Source organism: Bemisia tabaci, chromosome 3 (genome assembly GCF_918797505.1).
Source record: "Bemisia tabaci chromosome 3, PGI_BMITA_v3".
Classification (NCBI taxonomy): Eukaryota; Metazoa; Arthropoda; class Insecta; order Hemiptera; family Aleyrodidae; genus Bemisia; species Bemisia tabaci.
In genome coordinates, this window is record NC_092795.1 from 39,418,524 (window position 1) to 39,440,831 (window position 22,308).

The 22,308-nt window shown below is 36.9% G+C and overlaps 2 protein-coding genes across 3 annotated transcripts; one reads left to right on the forward strand and one right to left on the reverse strand.

Moving 5' to 3' along the window:
- Nucleotides 1-1,769: 1,769 nt before the first annotated feature.
- Nucleotides 1,770-5,821, forward strand: dare (NADPH:adrenodoxin oxidoreductase, mitochondrial). 2 transcript variants are annotated; one of them, XR_011899559.1, is made up of 3 exons: nt 1,770-2,484; nt 3,136-4,465; nt 4,496-5,821. XR_011899559.1 is itself a non-coding variant. In XM_019044481.2 (2 exons), exons 1-2 carry the CDS (start codon nt 2,187-2,189, stop codon nt 4,215-4,217), a joined length of 1,380 nt encoding a protein of 459 aa, XP_018900026.2. In that variant the 5' UTR covers nt 1,770-2,186; the 3' UTR covers nt 4,218-5,821. The 2 variants fall into 2 exon arrangements, 1 of the variants encoding a protein (XP_018900026.2); XM_019044481.2 differs by having other exon boundaries at nt 3,136-5,821.
- On the reverse strand, nt 5,573-21,019 carry LOC109032331 (nose resistant to fluoxetine protein 6). The gene is made up of 13 exons (XM_019044405.2): nt 20,404-21,019; nt 16,427-16,665; nt 15,603-15,820; nt 15,091-15,182; nt 14,246-14,427; nt 13,131-13,294; nt 12,126-12,294; nt 10,402-10,595; nt 9,692-9,833; nt 8,921-9,110; nt 7,837-7,979; nt 6,602-6,719; nt 5,573-6,268 (listed from the first exon to the last, which is right to left on the reverse strand). Exons 1-13 carry the CDS (start codon nt 21,017-21,019, stop codon nt 6,171-6,173), a joined length of 2,565 nt encoding a protein of 854 aa, XP_018899950.2. The 3' UTR covers nt 5,573-6,170.
- Between the last annotated feature and the right edge of the window lie 1,289 nt (nt 21,020-22,308).

Consider the following 22,308-nt stretch of genomic DNA (forward strand, 5'->3'; position numbering starts at 1 on the left):
TATCCCAAAGGAAACGAATGTAGAGAGGGAGGAAATGGGACTTGATGATCACTTATCAGCGAATTCCAGTCAACTCGATGTGATATTTCAGTTTGATAAGTTTCAACAGCGCCTGAGCACGCTAGCTTATGCAACTTATGTGGCACGGCCGCGCTCGTTGCGTGCACACTCTCGTGGGCGTTTCCTCTGACTGAGAGTCTCACGGCGATAGGCGCGTGGTCCTGCAATTTATTGCAAGTCGATTCCTTGAATTTTCGGAATATTCTCACTCCATGGATAGGTTTACCATTAAATCTGCGCTATTCCAATGTATCTCGTCTCGTCGAAACTGGTGAAAATTTGAGAAAAACCGGTCCGGCATTTTCCACTTTCGATAATTGGATTTTATTGTGCAAATAGAGCTGATATATTTCGGTGAAACTACCAGACCACGTATCTCAGTTTGCGACGCTGTAGACTTCCTGTCATACCTTATTTTTTAAATAGAAAACCATCCAACGTCAATTCTTGAAAATGTCTGTGGTTTTTTTTACTTCGTGCGAAGACAACCCTGTGGAAATTTGAAGAAATGATATTGATTTGTTCTCCGCGTCAAAAAAATAAAATGGGAGCGGTGATTTTTACACACCGCAAACGAGATACGTGGTCTGGTAGTTTCACCATCGATTTGCAATGCTGCTAAGGCTGTGCAACTTTTTTTTCTAAAATAATTCCAATGTTCCACCATTCACGTGACTAGCATTTCCTAGGGTGGTATGGAAACGAAAATATGGTAGGAGAATGATTTCTCTTTTTTACGAGAAGTGGTGTAAAAAAAACGTTGAAAGTTGGACCATTTTTAGGGTATAAAACTAAAAAACCGGCGCTCCGCTTCACTCCGCGCAACTGGTAAAAATGCGTAAATTGAACAAATTTATAAATGTCGAAATGTCGCGGACTAAGAGACTTTGTGTCCTTCTTCCAAAAGAGACCCAGAAATTGTTTGTCTTTTGGCAGTTTTTGGACTAAAAATTATTGAATTGCTTTAAAAAATTAGCCCATCAAATATACTTAATCGATGAAATAGATGTATCGATGCAATCAGAAAGACACAATTTCCTGGACCTGGAAATTTTTGTCCTTTGGACTTGCTTGAAACATTTTGCAAATTGGAAATTACGCAAATCGTCCTCTTACCAAAAAGATGCACGGACAACAAACACTTTTGCTGCAAAAAGGGCATAAGTGGCACACATCGTGTAACAAAAGCTTACATTATTTTCTCATTGTTCCCTAAAAGGACGGAATTGACCCATCATTCTTTCAGGATATGGGGTGTATATTCTGTATATGTGACAATTATTATAAGTAAAAGAAACATTTATTTTAAAATTAGGCGTATCCAGATGATATTTCCCTTCGCTCGTTTTTCCTGATCTGTCCTCATTTCACCTGGAGATTTTTTATTTTCTTTGACACCCTCAACAGACTGCATCATCCTATCTTCAGCCCCCCCCCCCCCCCAAAAAAAAAAAAATAAATAAATTAAAAAAAAATAAATCTGGAAAGACAGCTGGAACGGTATCTTTAAAATGATGAAATATGATGAAAATAAGCATTTAGGGCACAAAGAATTTAAGGCTTTTTCCGAAGTTTCTTTTTGTATTGAAATTAAAAATTAAAAAAAGAGCGCTCGACCAAAGGTAGAGCGCAAAATTGAACTTCCCGCGTCACGATGTTGTTCGATGGCGACGCGGGAGCTCATCGTTGCTGGTTGCTGGAATGTGTGTTTACAGAGGTTAGGCTTATGTAAACAAAACTTTTCAGGTGAAAGTTCGAAAGTGTTATCTATCGTGTTTTAATATATTTAAGTGGTTTATCTCTGTTCTTGTGAGACGTGACTGACTTTAGTATCGAGTTTTGCCTTTGTGAAACTCAGTGTCATTTGTATATTGAACGTCTTGCCACTTCCATTTATTTCTTTACCCTTTACCTCACTGAAGTTTTCATGGTGATCGCTTGGTTTTGCCCACTAATATCATTTGAATCCTCGGGGTTTAATTTCTTCAAAATGTCTGAATGCCTGAATATTGGAAAGTACAAATACAATTGTTGAAAATTCTTGACAGAAGTCTTTATTTTCTTCAGCATTTATATTTAAAACTACTATCTCCGTGTCCTGTGCGTCCGCTTTGGAATGCATCATAATGAACATCACCATCAGACTTATCTCAAAATCTTTTAGCCGCCAACTTCATACAACTGGATCCAAGTCATTAAACGCATGTATTGTGGGGAGTGGTCCTGCTGGTTTTTACTCGGCACAACAGTTATTGAAACTGATACCAGATGTAACCATTGACATATTTGAGAAACTTCCCGTACCATTTGGCCTTGTCAGATTTGGTGTAGCTCCTGATCATCCAGATGTCAAGAATGTCATCAACACATTCACCAAAACAGCAAGCAGCCCTCAAGTTAATTTCATCGGCAATGTTACCCTAGGTAAGATCGCGAAATATTTTCTTCCAGAGATAATATCAAACAAGTAGGTATGCCAACTTCTCCAGCTTTAAAGCTTCGGCAAGCTTTGAAGTTAATATGGGGTCAGCATTTGACTGGGAGGGTGTAATATTTTTGTTGGGTCTCATCTTACAGTCAAGAAACAAGATTCAATTCGGAATCTCAAAGGTAACCAATTGATTTCTGGTGAGTTTCAGCTTTGGTCAAATCTCAGAATGAGTAAAATTGAGGGAAAAGATGCTCAATGTACCGTAGTTACTTCTTTCCAATTGTAGGCCACTTTTTTTGATGCAATCAATAAATTTCTTAAAATTTCCTGGACATTTTTTTGTTTTTTGCTCATTGAGAATATGATCCACTGAAAATGCCAGTGCACTCCTTGCCTCAGCAGCTCTTCTCGGTGAAACGTTCATCTTTGACTATCCTAAATCGGTTGCTGATAGATCTATTAAAATATCTAAACTGCTCAATCACTTTGAAATATTGTGTTCAGAGTCTTCAAAACTGTACTTAAGCACAAATTGCATAGCTTTTTTTCGTCTATCTTACAAATGATTCAGTCTAATCATCAGTCAGTCTGATTTCAGTCAGTCAAGTTTCAGTCTGATTTCGTCTAATTGATTGTTTGTACAGGTCAAGATATTACTATGAGTGACTTGAAAGCGGCCTATCACATTATTGTACTCACATATGGAGCAGATCATGACCGAGAGTTTGGTATTCCTGGAGAAAGCCTAAAAAATGTCCTCTCAGCAAGGAGATTTGTTGGATGGTACAATGGATTACCTGACGATAGTGAACTTGATGTAAATCTTGATACTGAAACAGCTGTTATCCTAGGACAAGGTAATGTAGCTGTTGATATTGCCAGAATACTTCTATCTCCAGTAGATATTTTAAAATCAACTGATATTACCTCTAGAGCTTTAGATACCTTATCTCGGAGTAAAGTCAAGACAGTCTTTCTAGTAGGTCGCCGTGGGCCACTTCAGGTAGCATTTACAATTAAAGAGTTCCGGGAAATGTTGAATTTACCAGGAGTATCGACTCTTTTCCAGTCAGGGCAGTTGAGCGGCGTGCCTGAGGCTATTGAAAACCTTCCACGACCAAGAAAGCGACTGACCCAACTTATATTTGATGCCTCTCTGAAAACACCACCAGCTAGTGTAACGAAAAAATTTTGCCCACTATTTTTTAGGTCACCAAGTAATTTTGAAGGCACTCAGTCGGTAGAAAAAGTTAATTTTGTAGTGAACAAATTGGAAGGGGACAAAGCTGTGCCAAGTTCTGAGGTTGAATCCATCGAATGTGGACTTGCTCTTAGGTCAATAGGATACAAATCAGTGTCTGTGGATCCTGATGTTCCATTTGATGACAAAACTAGTACTGTTAAAAACTGTGAGAATGTTTATGCTGCTGGATGGTTGGCAACTGGTCCATCTGGTGTAATTTTATCGACCATGTCAAATGCATTTCAGACTGCACAATCAATTGCAACTGACTTGAAAGACATGAAAATTGACATTAAATCCTCAAAACCAGGGTTTCCCATTATTAAGGAGATAATAAGCAAAAATAACACTCCAGTAGTTGATTGGGATGGATGGGAGAAAATTGATTCTGCCGAAAAAGAGAGAGGAAAGGCTTTGGGAAAGTGTCGTGAGAAAATTTTGTGTGTCAAGGAAATGTTAGAAATAGGTGGTAAAATCTTATAAAAAAAATTGGCATGGTTTTTTTTTGGAACGTTATCACCTCACCTTTGGTTACAAAATATGACTAGTGGCTACATGCTATCAGCAGGTAAAACCATCTGCTATTCTGTTTACAAATGAGCATTCCATTAATGGTCTTAAAAGTGGCTAGTAATGCTTTTTAAGAATGGAGCAATGCTCAATTGTTATTTTTCTGTTTTATAGGTTCGTAAATATTACCTCAATTTTTGCTAATAAATGCAATGAAAAAAGTGAAGGTTAAAACTAGAATCTGTGTTGAGATGGTAATCAAATTTTAATGAAAACGACCTTTACAATTTGAGCAAACTGTGCAATGTTTGTCTGACAATTCATTAAAAGACCAGTTAGTTGTATTATTATAATGTTGTTGATTATTAAAAATTTATTTTTTATGACTAGGTATAGTAAATATTTATTTGTTACTGTGTTTGTATTTATTTTTATTATTGCTACTTTAGTTCAACATTTATTTGTCATTTTATAGTTTGTTTTTTTACGTAACAATTCAACAGTGCCAGCTGAGCTCTTAGCATAGCTTCTTAACTCTCCCACAGAGGTGGACTACAATTTATTTTATCTTGGATTTTAGTGTCGCATCAGTGTTCTGAATCAATTTGACTCTCAATTTTAGAAAGAATAGTTTTTTTTTATCATTTTCTTACTGGAGCCCTCATTGAGCCTTATTTGAGATCAGCTCACAACTCACCACATCTTTAAATTTTTCCCACAGTAATATTGAAGTTACTCTTCATCAATTTAAAGTCAGTTAAACCTATTGATTTTTCTTATAGAATTATAATGCGCAAGATGTCGTCCTAGGTAAGCATCTGTTTCTATTCTAGTCACTGAGCAAATTAGACATTCTAATTTTACATTCTTGGATCATGCTACTTAGGTATCACTGTATCAGGGGTAATTCAAGTGAAATGTTAAGCTCTTTGCCCATTTTTCATGCCTTTAATGTGATATGCCTGTGTGATGTATATGCAGAACCTTCTCTATAAATTATGATTTCTTCACAAAACACTGTTCCCCATTTTCATTGATTTTTTCAATGGAGTTTGCCGCTAAATTCTTGTTTTCCATAAAATACTATAAATTCTTAAAGTTGGATCGTTAAGTAAATTATCATGGATCTCACATTGCAGAGCTGTAGCAGTGTAGCCCTATACCACCCATCAAGTGCATTTTATAATATTTAAACTTTGCTTTCTTGTTTAGCATCTTTCATTTTTTAAAGTAATGCACAATGATAATTCCGAAGATGGCTCTTGAGTCTTGATGATGTCCAATCTTAACCATGTTTAGTTTGGTACATCCATGAGGAAAGAGGGGTGAATGAAATCAAAAGAACAACATTTTCAGAGCATTGATTTTTCTTTTTTTTTTTTTACAAACAACTAACAAGTTATTTACATTATTTTGTACAATAATTACAAAGCCTACTAAGAAATAAGATGACGCTTCCTCAAACAACTTTAAAGGAACGTAAATTAGCGACTGTAGAATAATGTCATTCTTCAATATTATCTGGCAGTGTTCTGAGATAAGTTCTGTTGAATAAAAATGTTGACCCCATAAACTTACCTAACTTTCTTCATTTGCATTTTTATCCTTAGTTTTTTTACTGTAAGTAAGTACCTATTCTTTTAGTAAAACTGCGAACCATTTTTTCAAATTTACCAATATAATCTCTTTTTACAAATATTTCCTTTTACCAGCCGAATAATTTGATCATGAAACAGTTATACTTGTTTGAATCCCTGCTTTGCATACACTTGCTTTACTCACATGAGGAAATTTTAGGTCCAGCAAGTTTTTATCCTAGCATTTGATGATAATCAAGAATAGTGCATTTTGTACCTTGAAACTAATTCGAAATATGCAATAAAATATCACTTTCTTTTCTGAAGCCAAACACGAGACTTCCACGATTTACGATGGTAATCTCTCCTGAGCTGGGATGACCTCTTGTTTCTTAGATGTTTGGTTCTCGCCATTTTGCTTCAATGTTTTATTGGGTTCTTTGTACTCTAGAGAAAGAGAAAAGCGTAAATACTTAGTAAATAGAAATTAATGGCAATAAAAGCATCTTAGAAAACATGGGAAGCGTTGCATTCGGTTTTTTTAAAGATTGTTTTAAAATATTTTGTTTCAAAAATAGTTTTCAACCAGATATCATATTACATAATCGTTTTAATCTTTTAGGTGAATAATATTTGCTCTCATATCATAATCTGTCTTCTTTAAAAGAGACAGCTGAAAGTTTTCAACGACTGAGCTGTCTGCTGCAGTAGTAATTTTAATTTGAATTTCCTATCTCTCTGATTTGAAAGAAATATTATTTGAGATAATTGTTAACTCACCGCGAATAAAAGAATGGAACATTTTCTTTTGTAACCGATCCACTGGTGATTCAAAAAGAAGATTCAAGACTACTGCCAGTACAAATGACATAAATACATCTCCACAAGTTGACCATGCCTGCAAATTAGTAAATAGAAATAGGTATCATTCAATTAGAATTCCTACAATAATTTAGGTATATTGTAAAAAGCAGAATGTATAGTTGTAAAGTAGGAAGCTATTTTTGTTAGGGATTTGTGCCCAAGTGGTAAGCAGGGTTGCAAGGTCAAGGAAGATACGTGCTCTCGCACTCAGTACTTTTACAGTCGATAAACATGCACTGGAAAAAAACACATTGGATCTAGAGTCCAGACTCTTAAAAACATCGACAAGAAAAAGTACTCTTGATTCAATCAGAATCTAGCTTAAATCGATCCAGGAACCAAGCATCTCAATTTAAGCGAATTTCGTTTCGATTCGAGTAAAAATCCGATTGAATCAAGAGAGGGGGAGGGGTGCATAAGACGTTGGATACATTTTTTGCGAAAGCCCGGTCAACACTACTAGCAAAATTTCACGGAACTTTGCGCGAAAGTTAAGTTCCGTAAACCTATCTGTATGTGGACAAGGTCCTCCATTTATAAGAAATGAACCAAAAAATTTGAAAGAACAAACATAAATGTGGTTAAATATTTTAACTTCCGCCGCTGCGCCGCGCTGATCGCACTGTGATTGGCGCAATGCGTGAAGTATTCCTGCAGTCTTGTAGGCGCTATACGTTTCATGCCAACCGCTCCAGACCGCACTGTGTTTGGCGCAATGCGTGAAGTATTCATGCAGTCTTGTAGGCGCTAATATGTTACATGCCGATTGCCGCGCCGAGGGCTTGTCTTTTTCATCTCAAGTCCTCGTCATCATTCCTCTCTGCATTGAGCTCCAGTCCAAATTGCGTGTTCAGTTCCTCTCTTCACTCCTCTAATTAAAGATGCTATTTTTTGTATCACCGAAAAACGACAAAATTAGAAATTACTATACTCTCAGGAGAGAGAAATTTCGTCCCCTTTTCTCATGGATAATTTTTTCTCTGAATCCGATTTTTTTATACCAACATTTAAAAAATTGCAAAATTTGCCGCCATGGGCCGCGGCCCATGTGGATACCCCCTAAATCCGGCCCTGTTAAAAACTTCCTGTCCCAACAAATCACAATAATTTTTCCTTAAGTAAATATAGTCCGAAAGTTAATGATAACTCACAATTCGTATGAAAGAAAGCGAAAAAGACGTTCGATCAGAATAGATCACGATCAACTGAACTATCGGGTGAACTAAATACGCGCTGTATGTGAGACGACCCAGAGATACAAATAGAGGCGCTGATGTAAATCTGCTCGCTATTCCTGAAAATCAGATAGAAAAAACAATTAATGTATTTCTAACAATTTCAATAAGAAAAGAACAAATCAAGCAACGATAACAGCAAGAAACCGTTCGAAATCCCTGTCTGCAATATTGCCGTCGTTAGTTGCCGTGAGAGTGTGGTGCGCTCATCACCGCCTAGAAAAGTTAACCATGGCGCCTTCATTATCGAGTATATGCAGCACGGATATCCCTTGAGCATTTATAGTTGCGTCAAAGCGTCGCGAACAATGCTGACAATTATCGTTGCACTGCATCCTGCATCTTTCTTCCGTGTTAGTAATTGGAGGCGCCTTGGCACGTTTATTTATTTCAAACGCAATGATTTCTTATGATTCGTATGGTCTCTTCCTGTCGTTGATTTTTTTTTCTTCTTTCAACCACGAATTTCCAAAGAAAATTTTTAAGCAAAATGTTGAAGATTTTATTTTATTTCTCGAGCGGAAACACGAGCGGATTACTGCCGTGCCAAGGAAGAACGCCGTATGAACATTCGAGAGTTGCCAAATTTCCTCTCCAAAAATATTTATATTTGAAGAAAATTATGAATATTTTTCTTTGAAATTTTCAGACTTTTTAGATCCAACTACAAAAGAAATCCTGTAAAAAATTGGAGGAGAAATATTCTCAAATTTTCCTGAAAATTCGTGATTTGTCGAAAGAAATATGGCAACGCCTGATGGCTCATACGACGTCCTTAGCACGGTATAGATTAGACTTTCAAGGAGGGTCGAAGGGGGTGCTTAATCATCAACAAGGGTCTAGTCGAGAGACTTCCCCAGATCAGAGGTGTGCAGGTTTTGAAATCACTCAATTTTTTTAAAATGTTTTTGAAGTATTTAAAAGATGACAGTTTTTCCAAATTATTCCACGCCCCGAGCTGAGGTAGGTATATCCGAATCGAAGGTATTTATTTACTTACCAAAGCCGGTAGTCCCTTGACCGATGAGGATGAAGCACGGGACTAAAGCGAACATGACTCTGTGTAGAGGGTTGTAGACCATGTGCTCAACAATATTGTAGGGCCATCCAGGTAAATAAAGCAGGGCACTGTACAGCACAGCCGAGTTTCCAAGTAGAAAGCAAAGCCCAACGCCTACCCATAACTGGAACTGCATGAAATCAATGGAGTTTTAGTTTCTTCTCGTTTTGTTTTGAATAAAAGTTGTTCAAGAATACCAAGCCATGTCAGAGGCACAATGTAGAAGAAAATGTACAACATACAGGTGTAGGTCCGTAATTAAAGGATATATACAGGAGCTTTTGACCATCCAATTCCGCCGCATTTCAATTTCCTGTCGTCCAATATGAACGTGCATTACTCATAAGGTAGGCATTTTTCAGCACTACTCATTTCCAGGAACCTTAAAAAATCTAGAAAAAGGCTGATTAGAGCTAATCGACGTATCCCATCAATATGCAATGTAACGAGATGAAGAATTCATGAATCATTCCCTTAGTTTTGTTACTAGAAGAAAAAAGTGTAGTGTCTAGCTTAGACACTGTTTAGCCAATGGACATCAGTGACTACTGAGTATCCATTTCCAAGAATAAAAATATGATGAAGAAGAAGCAGATAATATTTTTGCTAAAATGCTTTCCGCTAAAATTTTCAATATGCAACTCTATTATGATAAAATTGCCGCATACCGGTGGTATAGTTAAATATAGTTATGCACCAAATCCATCTTACCGTCGTAAATTTCACATTTTTCTCTTTCAGCTTCAAATAGACATGAGCAGTTGTTAATCCCAATATGTACGGAATCGCTCTGGTGTGCGTTTTAATGTACATATGATGGAAATTCGGATCCGAAGTGATATCCTTTAAAAATCTGTAAAATGAGAGAAAAAAATGAGAACTCATGTCGGAGGCTAAAGCCGAAAAATGCGAATCGACATTATAACGATAGTTTCCGATTACTATGATTTATTTTTTTAAAAGAAATAAAACTTGGGTTGGAATCTGCAACAGCACAATCAAAAAGTTCTCTCAAGTTGATCACTGAGAGAACAACATACCTACATGTCTTTCGATTTTAGCCTCCAATTTTGGCTAACTTTTTTGTGAAAAAATGGAACCATCGCAAAGTCTGAACCATCCGAGATCCATCTACAGAAATAATGAGTGTCGATAAAAAATAAGTACAATTGATTATCTAATTTGTGAGAAGGAACCTGTGCTAGTACTTTTAAAATATTCATGCAGGGACACTCTTTTGAAAAGAAAAAATCCAGGAAAATTCCAGGTTGCACAGAGCTCTCTATACTTTTCAAAAATTCAAGAATTGAAACTCACCTACAAATAAGCTCATTCGTCAATTATTCTGGATCTTACACACATATAAATAATTTTTTTTGTCGTACCTATTGATAAAAATATAATATGATAGTTAATCTTACTGTTGAAATGCAAAGATGACGGCGAAATACTTCCCGCAATACACGCAGATAGCAGGGATAACGACTGATAGAGTAACGAGTGTCCCCAGCACAAACTTAGCTTTTCTCTGATGATGGAAGATAAAAACGGCCACAATGGACGTTAAAATGAACAGCTGCATGTCCACGGCTAAATACCACGAATGAATCATACACTAAAAAACGAAGAAAATTCTTTAAATTTGCACCATAATATTTTTTTGCTCTCAGAATATCAAGACTAGGAGTATATGACAATTTGTCATGAATTTTAGTACCTAGCATGCATTTTCTTTACATCAATTAAAATGATAGTCCCGAAAAAAATGCCAACAAAAGTGAAAGTGCTAAAACCCTGGTAAGCATTCCCTCCGGTTATAGGACATTTCGTCAAAGATTTTTTGTCCGAGCACCTGTTTTTTCCAGTAATTTACGTCCACGCGTTTTTTCGGAACGGGAGTTTTGGTCCACGTGCCAGTTGAGACCCAAAGTTAATTGGCCCACATGTAAATACAAACGACAATTGCTCACGACGTTTTTGGATGAAAATATACATATAATGTCTTGGAAGAATGAGAGTTTGCTTGTTTTCTTGTTTTGTCTGTTTGGTCCAACGGACAATAACATATAATTGAGAGTTTTGGTAAAAATGGGGGAGCGTCAATTCCATGAGACAAAATTCACTAAAACTCTCTACACCTCTTTGGTGTGACAGGACTTAATTATCTTTCAAAAAATTCCCACCTTGTTATCCCTGAGCCGGATAAACCTCTATATTTGCCTCAGCTAAAGGCTCTTAGATTTTTCCTGTGTACGATAAGTATCTTGATTTTTTTGCGAGGAAAGATCTGTACTTTTAAAGGATGCCTGTGATTCTTAATACGATCAATTTCGTAAAATACTGTGCAACACCTCTGTTGTGAAATAGTTGCTTCAGGCGCCGCGCGCCGCCGCACGGCGGGCGGGCGGCCAGCGCGAAACGCGCATTGGCGCCTACAAACCTAAGTGGATACTTCAAGCATTGTGCAATGCGTGAAGTATCCACTTAGGTTTGTAGGCGCCAGTGAGCCTCTCGCGCTGGCAGCACGCCGCCGCGCCGCTCCGCTCTGCTCGGCTTTAATATTTATACTCGCATAGTCAGCGTTTTTTAACTCATGATTTTGAAATGTTCCACTGTTCAAACATGTGCCACTGTTCGTTTCCTACCCTTTATTGTTCGAAGTGTAAACAATTTGCTGTAGCTGAGCCAAAGCATCAAAATTGAGATTGTAATATTTTCGTATCGCAGAGACTGCCACGGTGATGTTTAGTTTGCGATCTGACGCACGCAGACTCTTGTGTTTTCATGAGCAGGAGGTTTGAATTCACGCGTCAAAAAAAATTGAATATCTTGGTTAGGAGTCAATTTTAGTAATTTTCGTTGCACGAATCGTACGTTTTTCGTTGAATTTTTGTTATGAAACATGTATCAGAATGCTTAACTTTGTACCTTGTCCAGTGGTCCTGTAGCTATACGTTTCTTGTCAGCTAACACCCGATATAAATTCTGAAATTGCGCTTGATGTCAGCAATCGTTTCCAATTTGTAACGATTGGTATAAATTACTACTACCAATAGCATTACAAATTCGCACTCCTTTCATTCTTTTTAATTTTATTAAAAGTAGCAACACTTAAGTACACGGTTACTAAGCTAAACATTATTACCAGTTGATCAGCATGGACGTAATTGTTGATGAAGAGGAGATTGAGCCACCAGTTTTTCCTGCAGTAATTGACTTCCCTCTCCACAAATCTGTTCCATAGAGGACCATCCCCGAGATTCGGCATGACGAAAGTGTACAACGCAATTATCAGCGCATACAAAGGCACAATTCTATTACAAAAAAGATTCGGTTAGCATTTAGATCTAGGTAAGATGGAGACGGGCCATCATAATTTTAAATTATAATTAATGATAATTCTGTTTTTCAGTTTCCTCGACAAAAATTGGAGACATTTATGAAAGTTTCACTCACAACTACCTTTGAGTTAACTCCGTTGATGCCTTTTTCTCTGGGCTTTACAGCTAAAAAACATACAAGTTCCGTGCTGGAATTATGATGTGTCAGCTTTCACGATGTTAGCAGGCCTGAACATTGAGTAAGGCAGAGAGAAAATAAACAATCACCCTAAACATAAGTTCATTAAAGTATATAATTCAACTCATTCATTTTAATACGTTCCACTTCAGTGCGCATCACATCAAAATCTTGTGTCCAATAAAGAAACTCTTGAGAAGATTAAGGATGGGTAGCGATATGGCAAGATTATGCTACAATAATGCACCATATACTTTGACGTATGTATCCAAATAACGGAGCTCAGTCTTGCTAACTGGGTGAGCTTGATCTATGACAGTAAACATTTCTTTTAATTTCATTCTCTCGAGAAACGATCCAATCTTAATATTGGGTAAAATTTTTATTTGTTATTAAAGAGTATTATTATTACCAAACTTCTCCAAAACTTTTGAAACTTTTACGCCTCCCCGCAAAGTTTTGATTGAAAGAAAATATTGTGGCAAACGGAATACCCAAGCCAAAGGCATTATCATCAAGTTTAGTAGTTTTCAATTTTTTTCTTATTATTGAAAATATATCATATTCATCAACGAATACGCTCTCATGAACTGTACCTTATCTAATTTTACTAAGAAGATTTGTCTTGTACCTCAACCATCGGTAAACGTAGATCATAAGCAGATTGTCTCTCTTCCTCTTTGACAGGGTTCTATGAATGAATAGGTAGGCCAGAAAACCGCCAATCACAAAGAAGGTATCAACAACGACCGAACTACTTCCATTAACGTAGGCTGTCAGAGGAAGTCTCGCGAGCTAGAAACAATAGAAAAAAGGGAAAAGCGTGTAAAAGATATGATAAATCAAAGATCGAATTGCTAGTAATCGAAAGTATTGACTTCATTTTTTCTGTGACTAATTTTGAATCATAAGTATAACGAGCGATATTTAAAAAGAGATAACTATAATTTTGACTCACATCATGTACCTATTACCTACGCACTGAAGGGGTGGTTCACTTGGGGAAGGATTGGCTGCTCTGTCTTTTTTCCTTTATTTCCTTTTGTCCGCCCTTTTATTTATTTCGATTGTTCACTTAGATGTGACCATCATTGCACAATGCAAACGCACATCTACATGAGACCATCTCAATATGTAAGTTGCATAAAAGAAGTAGTTGGAATATTGCTACAGTATTTCAATTGCATTTTTTGGAAATGCTTAGTCTTTGCGGAGTTTTCACTACAAATTCAATATCGATGGCTAGATCGAAAAATGCGTGTTTCCAATGTCACGTTTCTATACCTCCGAGAATGATTTATTTTTTTAAAGATCAAAATACTATCCAAAAATTCCTATGAATATGGTCGAGCGAGAGAGGAAAATTCACAGACATATTCAAGGAAAACGGTTTAGACAATAAATCATTAGCGGGGTATTGGAATGCCACAGTCTAAGATGCGCATTTTTGGAGGAAAGTTATCGGTATATTGTAATGATTTAGACGGCACCGATCATCAAATGATGGTGGACAGCAATTAGCCAAACGAAAGCCACCAGATGTGGTGGAATTAAAATATTTTGGTATGAAAAAAATAATTGCTCTCAAATTATAACTGCATGCAACTCAATGGTGGCATTTCTGAGTAGTTATCTCTGAAATTCAAGGCACGTAAATATTTTCTCTTGTACAGCAACCCCAGAAAAGATAGAGATATTTGGCGCATTGTACGTTGCATGAATGGTAATTTCATCTTTCCTATGTACCCTTTCAATCCAAGATGGGTTATAAAGTCTATTTCCAAAGAGAAACATAATACGGTGTCCGAAAATAATGAAGACCAGTATTTGAAATTTAAGGTAGTTGACAGGGGCAAATTCCTCATCCTCGCAGGGCTTTTGGAGCCTGTTCAAATTTTTCACCACCGAGAACGACTTCAGAAAAGTCCCTGCAAAATTCAAAAATCACAATCAGCAAACTATTACTTTAAAATGATAGGTTAGTAGGTACATAGTAATGATTAAAGCTCAATGATGCCACCTTTATTTACTAGGCGTTCGCCATTCGTGATACATATTCACGTTCGGTATTAAAATAATGGGCTAGAATATAAAATGTTTCTTGAATGAAGCACACTTTCACTCTCTCTTTTTCGTTAGGATGATTAATAGCTCTCGGAATAATATTTTTTGAGGGTCAGAAATGTGTATACGGTGGAAACAAAGTACCTTTCCACCGATACTGAGAGACAACGGTATAAGAATCAGAACTTAAAGAAACGCCCCTTTATTTCATTACATTTTCATTTCATTCTATTAGTTTTCACCCTCAATTTTCTCTAATACACTCTTACTGCACGGAGAGAAAGCGCTACACAAATGTTTGGCTCATACGAGAAGTAAAACACAAAATGAATCAAGCCTTAGGTTGACTTGAAGGTTTCCCAGCCTCTCCATTGTTTTCTGCGCCAACTTCACCGCAAACTGCATTCAAGTCAACAAAACATTTGGGTTTGTTTGTGTTTCACTTCCTATATTCCCCAAAAGTAATACAAGTACACAAAAATATGTTCGCTGGTGCGCAAATCAAGATTGTTTGTAAGCTCACTTACGGAAAATACTCTTGGACTTGCTTTTCTGGAAGATTAAAATATCCAACAAAGTGCTGATGATCACAAGCGTAACGGCGCCCATAAAAATTGACCTGAAATAAAGTAAACAAAATAATCGGATAACATTTTGCTGGAATAACCCTAGATACCTGCCAGAATGTTCACTCGATGCAACGCGCTCCTTTACTCTCCATTGTCAACTCCAGTAAATCATTATGCATCACTCCTAAATGAAGGCGTTTTTGAAAACTGTTCGACTCAATGAAATGAGAATCTTGAGCACGCGTGCTTTAGTTCTGACATTAGAAAATATTTAAGCATCAAGGGGGTTCAGGGGGATGTTGAGAACGTGGAGGAGGGGTGAATTCGATCATTGAGTAACGATCCAAATTCAGGAAATTTTATAATATTAATATTTTTTTCAAACACATTTTGTAATAGAAAGAGGAAAACAACAAATATTAGCAAATCCTCTAGAGAAATACATTAAAAAAGGCAGGAAAATGGCTTACACAGTAACGGCAAAACCGAGTTGGTCAGGGTTTTCGGGATCCTTTACGGAGCAATCTTGAGATCGAACAGTAAGCTGAAAGTTGAGCTTATGGAAAGCGGCCACTTGGTTGATCGTCTCTTGGAGCGACATCCGCAGATCCTCGGCCGAACATGACTTGGGAAGACAAACAGCAAATTCGAACTCGCTTCTGTTGTTCCGCGCTGGGTCTGCGTGCGGCTGTGAATTTAATACCAGAACAAATGCAGAATTGAATACAGGGCTCTTCAATTTTGGTCTCGGCTAAAAAATATTTGCCCACCGTAACAACACAAACAACGAGAATACATCTCTTACTCTATATATAGGCATACATCATACTTACGAATTTTATTTTTCTTCAGTTAAAAGACCGGAGGAAAAGTTCCCAAAATATCATTTGCGAACTAAAATTCTGACAAAATTTCAAAATCAGGTTTATCCACTATACTTAAAGTTTTTCAAAATCTCCTTCAAATTTTTCTTGTGCAGCCATGTTGTTAGGCAAAATATTTTTACGGATCTAGGTGTTTTCTTGGAGATGTTAAAACCACCTAGGGCGACACAATAAAAAGTAAATAAAGAAAAAAAAATAAAAACTATACTCAATCAGACTTATTGTTAGTGATACACCGAATGGGTTGTCTGTAGCTTTTATAGTCGCGTATTCTCCGGCAAACAAACGAACATAATTGATTATACATAAGCGTTTTCACCATAGTTGTTTTTTCCGAGAGGTGTCCATAGATCTGTGCAGGAGCTTAATTAACGGGACTAAATTGATATGAAATTCTTGCGTCCCTTTACCTTCGCATCCAGCCAAACGGCCTTCATGGGATCAGGTTGATCGTAGTTTGTCTCTCGGTCAGGTGTCCAGAAATCCAGACTTATTTCTTCGTAAGGGCTGTATTCAACTTTAACCAAGCAGTACTGCCCTTTCATGTCCAAGGATCCCACGTCGATGGCCAAACACTCGTCAAAATGCCCGGAGTTCAAATTGTCAGTCTCCAAAATCCCGTCCGGTGCTATGTCCGACGCATCAAACACTGAAATAAGGTACAAATAACATGACTGCCGAATGACACTATGCGATTAAATAAATTTTCGTCCCGTTGCTGTAAAAAAATCGACAAATTAACAAGTTGCTTTTTTTGCTGTAAATCTGATATCTTCAGAATCGTAGGAAAGAAAATTGCTAATTAAAATTAACGTTTTACAACTTCTACTTAATCAAACTTCGGTGAATTTTTGTTAAGTATTTCTATCATATTGGGGTTTTTCCACTGACCCCTACTGAAAGCAACGACTTTAAGTCAACTAGATAATTAGTAGGAGTAGAAATACTCATAAAATTAGTTATATGTTTTCAGTATACTTAGTGTATTTTTAGTATGATATAAAAATTGAGTTTCTTTCTGGCGTGAAAGAGATATCTCACCCCAAAATGAGATAGCGGGAAGTACTTTTGTCAAATTTGTATTTGTTCTTAATGAGAAATTAATGCATGTTTATTACGCTTCTATTCCTACGTACAGGGTACATTGAAGATAAAAAAATGTCTAGGATTATGTAGAGATCAAGTCTTAATTATGCTCCAAAACGAGTTTCCCCGCAGATGAAAACATGGTGTTTAATAGAAAAAAAAGGTTTCAGCATACATAATGTCGTGGAAGAGGAATAAATGATGTCTGGAAATCTTGGTCGGAGGTGGATCGGACTAAGGAATGTCAAGTGTGCTCTTGCATCATCAGTGTAAATTAAAGAATGTCTGAGCCCATTGGAAGAAATGCGGATAGAAGGTTTAACAGAAAAGAATGTTATGAATTTTAAAGAGTGGAAAAATTACTCTCAAATGTGTTTACAATCTTGTCACTAATGTCAATAATCTGAGACCTTAGTTTGCATAACAACTAGAGTATATTTCGCTACAATACACTTAACGATCGACTCGAAACAGGAAGTTCTGAAATTGACATTATTCAATAAAGAAATAAAAGTGGTGAAAAAATTAAGCCAAAAAATCCAAGTTGAAGTCAATAATTTATAGTATGCCTATAGACAGAGATTGGCTAATCCGATCTAATCTCTGGTTTGACTTCTTCGGCACTTTTTTCTCTCGTATTTTTCTTATTTTTCAAACTCATCAGATTTTAAAATGTTTTGTGGTTTTTCAGGCTCATTTTTTCTTTTTGAATGTGATTAGTGTAGGCGCTGGGATCCTTCATACATATTGTGTTGTTTTATGTATTCATGAGGCATCGGAAGTAAGTGAGAGCTAAGTGGAAGCCGTCCAATTTTTTTTTTTTTTTTTTTATTTTTTTTATTTTTTTTTTAAACATTTAAATAGTATCAACATAAAGTTGTGAGAAAAAAGTCATGTAAGCATTCAACTATCGATGTCCGTCATGATATTCCACTCCGCAACCACAACAATAGGTAACAAACACTGAGGCACTTACATTCCACAATTTAAATTTATGCCGCTCCCCTAGTTTAATACCACTACTGATGGTAAAACGGCCCCTCATTTTATTCTTGTTTGAGTTGTCTAATGATACAAATCTGCATTATATTCATTACCTGAGTAAACTAGCTATTCTTTATGTAAGAGAATATTATAAAAGAAAAAAGAGAATGCACTTAGAAATAGAGACAGAGACTTATTATGCATGGTAATTTATTCCCCTTCAATAATACTAGAAGAAGGTAGTTTAGTCAATGTGAAGCCGCAATGTGATTTTTTACCGATTGTGAGTAATTATTGATAAATAAAATAATTTTGCCTCTTAGAGCCCACGCCATAAGTTTACACACATTTAGAATGCGACAGAAAATCGTATGACGTCAATTTAGCATTAAAATTGAGTGCAGGAATCAATAAGACGGATTCTCTGCCGCAGTCCAATAGTTCTTAAACTTATTTGGCGTGGACTTTATTTGAGGTAAAATAGATGGAATGTCACCATGGGCACTTGGGCAGTGAGCGTATGAAAGGGCACAGGATTTTTTGTCGTGACACTGTATTTAGAGAGCGCATATTGTGACAACAAAAAGGGGCGCTATTACTCCTGAAGAGAGGTTATGTACCAGTGACAGGTCCTCGTGGAAAATGTGCCCAGGTTAAAGAGAGGAAAGCCGCAACAAACGCAAATACACATTGCAAGCGCCAAAACGCAGGCAAGATACCTCCGTATTACACCCTTAACTGCACGTGCAATTGTGCTCGAAGAGTCCCCTCAAAAAACAGTATCACAAACTTAAATTTTCCTAACGAAATTTATTTTTTGCTTAAAATTGTATTTAATTGTGAAGCGTATACCTCAATTCCCTACATGCAAAGACTTAAGCCAAAATAATATGTTCAGCCATTGCAAATCATTTGTTCATGACTTTTCTAAAATTGAAAGGCGCTTGTGGTATATATTTCATGGAAGGGAACGATATAATATTTTGGCAAATATTCATGAGGTTTCAGGGCCGGATTTAGGGGGTGGCCACGCGGGCCGCGACCCATGGCGGCAAATTTAGGGGGCGGCAAATGTTGCAATTTTTTCAAATGTAGGTATCAAAAAAAAATCGGACTCAGAAAAAAATTATAAACAAGAAAAGGCGACAAAATCTCTCATTTCCTGAGAGTTAAAGTATAGTAATTTCTAATCTGTTCGTCTTTCGGTCATACAAGAGACAGCGCCTTTCACTAGTCTAGTTGAGAGAGAAACTAAACACGCAATTTGGCCTGGAGCGGCGCGGCGTAAAGAGCAATGATGACGAGGACTTGAGATGAAAAGGAGAAACCCTCGGCCCGCCGGTCAGCATGAAACATGTGAGCGCCTACAAGACTCCATGAATACTTCACGCATTGCGTCAAACGTAGTGCGGTCAGCAGCGGTTGGCGTGAAATGCATATCGCCTACAAGACTGCATGAATACTTCACGCATTGCGTCAAAAACAGTGCGCTTAGCAGCGGTCGGCGTGAATTGCATTCACATAGCGCCTACAAGACTGACACTTCACGCAATGCGCCAGACACAGTGCGGTCGGCGCGGTGGCAGAAATTAAACTTATTAAACCATTAATAAGTTTATTCTTCCATAACTTTTTCGTTCATTTCTTATAAATGAAAGGTCTTGTCCACACAGAGATAGGTTTACGGAACTTAACTTTCGCGCAAAGTTCCGTGAAATTTTGCTAGTGTTGACAGGGCTTTCACAAAAAATGTGCCCAACACGAGTAAACGCGTCTTATGCACCCCTCCTCCTCCGGCACGTTCACTTGATGGTTTGTATCGATGTCTTAAAACGAATGAGAAGGGGTCGGCAAATAGATAAATCCGGCCCTGTAAGGTTTTGTTGATTTCACATACTTCTAATTTTGGGGATTTTCATACAGAATTTTCTCCCATATGAAAATCACAATCCAACAAAACCACATTCTTTACCTATTAATTAAAACTTTGATGGAGGTCCGTTAAATATTAAAACAACGTACGACGTAAATGCGAATTAACCTTTAACCACATTTTCCAACTCAAATTTTAAACAAATGAGAATAAAAATTTGGTGAACTTTATGATTTTATTTTACACATGGGGGCTAAAATCCCTAACAGCTTAGTATCCAACCCTAACCCCCATCCAAAGCGCCTCACGCATCATGCGTTACGCGTCATACGTTATGCGCGTTATTCTTACGGTTTCACATCATGAAGTAAGATTAGTATCATATTTCGTGGTAATTCGTAATTATTAGTATTATTTGTGAAAGGATAACACGGATCCACTTACTTTTGACAGCCCATTGAGTCAAGTTGCTGAAATGTTGCCGGTAAAGTTCACCCTGATGTGTGCACGCGCTGTTACTTCGCGACCAGGGATAATATCTCCACATGGCCTTTGTGATCACTTGAGAAGCCCAGCTGAGGTTCTCAAAATCCCCCAACAGGTCTGATTCCGCTTGATCATGGCTAAGAGATCGACCTCCAGGTCTCCGCGGAGATTTAACGTCATGGTGGGCAATCCGCTGAATCCATGATTCTCTCACTGGTGTCTCCTCTGTCTTTCCCTCGTCTGTGAAGAGGTCCTCGAGGTTAAGCATTGAAATATCAACGGTGATAGGTCCCAGTGTAAAATCAGGCTCGGTACTCGGTGAGAACTCCTGCTCTTCTGGTGAATGCAATCCGGCAGGCGCATGTGTAGTTACTGAGTCAATCTCGTCTGTCACAGGGTCCGTGTGCGTTTGAGTCTCTGTGAGGTTGCTTGTCGACGCCTCCGAATACGTAGAATGCAATTTGCCATGCACGGATGTGTTGGAAATTCCAGGCTGGAGCACGGCACTTTCAGCGGATACGAGCACGAAAATAATAAACGATGCACATCGCAACGGATGTGCTGATGGCCACATGACCGTTTTTGTGCAGGAATTATGTGCTGAAAGTTTTTGGTCCTGTTTTAACTGAAACGGCTTTAAAAGTAAAAACCAATACTGTCACTTTTTTTATCTACACTGAAATAAATTAGGCGTAACAGTTTTGAGGTAGATAATCATTTTTAATCAATATGAGTGTGAATTCTGAAATATTTCTTAGAATCTTTGATGACGAATTTTCGAAAATGTAGAAAAAAGTCTTCTGCAAAATAGTTTAAAACTGTTTAAGGAATATTTTTAGCTGAGTAAACTTTTATCACAAGATTTCTTCTTACCTCATGAAACACATGTTGGTTAAAATTGAAGCTGTAAAAATTAGGTGGAAAATTAGGAATACTTTAAATTAAAAGGTATTCATATTTTGTTCAAATTTTCTTTCGTAAGTATTAGAAAATTTGAAAATCTTCATGAAAATCGTTTAAAACTAGGCAGATCTTTAACATTTAACTAATTGCCTAGAAATTGTATCACTTGCTTGATTTGACTATTGTAGCTTACAGCACGCGAATCTCCTCTAATTTCATTTTTTTTTTTTTTTTAAAGAGTAAGACAAATTTTAAATACATGCATTTTGTTAAAAATGCACGATGGAATGTCTAGATTTAAACACTTTAGCGGGGGTTCATCACTCCAATATTCTGGAGGATACGTACTTTAAAAAACAAGTTTTTTACGTAGTTTTTTGCAAACCTCATTTAAAAAATTGTTTCTTCGAATAAGCAACAAAGTTTTAATTAAGTGAAAAAAATATTCGGTCGTGGTATTTTTAAAAATTATTATTGCTTTCTAATTAATCGAAGGGTTATAATTTTTACTGTTCAATTTCTAAGAATTTTATAAATTTTTTACATTATATGTTATTACTTTCCGTAGATTTTTCCTAAATGAAAAAAAAAGCTCTCAGTTCCTTAAAGTTTCCAGCATCATCTGTTTGAAAAGAATCGAAACGAAAGTAAAAACAAAAAAAAGAAAGAAAGAAAAAAAAAGGAATAAAAGAAATGGTCAAGCTTATACATTAGAGTAAATTCACAGATACGACGCTTTAAGTCTCATGAATATGAAATGGCGTTCGCGCATGTTCTCGCCGGATCATTCATTATTCCTCGGTAAAAGCGCAGGATTATTCAACCGAGATTTATTCAATCTAAATAGGCAAGAAAGAAAGCTACTTTGAATTTAACCTAATTTTGAGAACTTCCTCCACACTTCAGTCCAAGGACCAATAGCAGAGGCAATCATGTAATAATAAAACCACTGTTTTTCAT

What these genes read in the sequence shown, in the direction of transcription:
- LOC109032331 (XM_019044405.2), bottom strand. Translation starts at nt 21,019, where the DNA reads ATGTGGCCATCAGCACATCCGTTGCGATGTGCATCGTTTATTATTTTC. An exon ending in AAAATGTGAAATTTACGACG is followed by an intron (nt 9,111 to 9,691) that starts GTAAGATGGATT and finishes GATTTCATGCAG; the next exon opens with TTCCAGTTATGGGTAGGCGT. An exon ending in CGCTTTCTTTCATACGAATT is followed by an intron (nt 6,720 to 7,836) that starts GTGAGTTATCAT and finishes ACTAATTTGCAG; the next exon opens with GCATGGTCAACTTGTGGAGA.
- dare (XM_019044481.2), top strand. Translation starts at nt 2,187, where the DNA reads ATGAACATCACCATCAGACTTATCTCAAAATCTTTTAGCCGCCAACTT. An exon ending in CATCGGCAATGTTACCCTAG is followed by an intron (nt 2,485 to 3,135) that starts GTAAGATCGCGA and finishes TTGTTTGTACAG; the next exon opens with GTCAAGATATTACTATGAGT.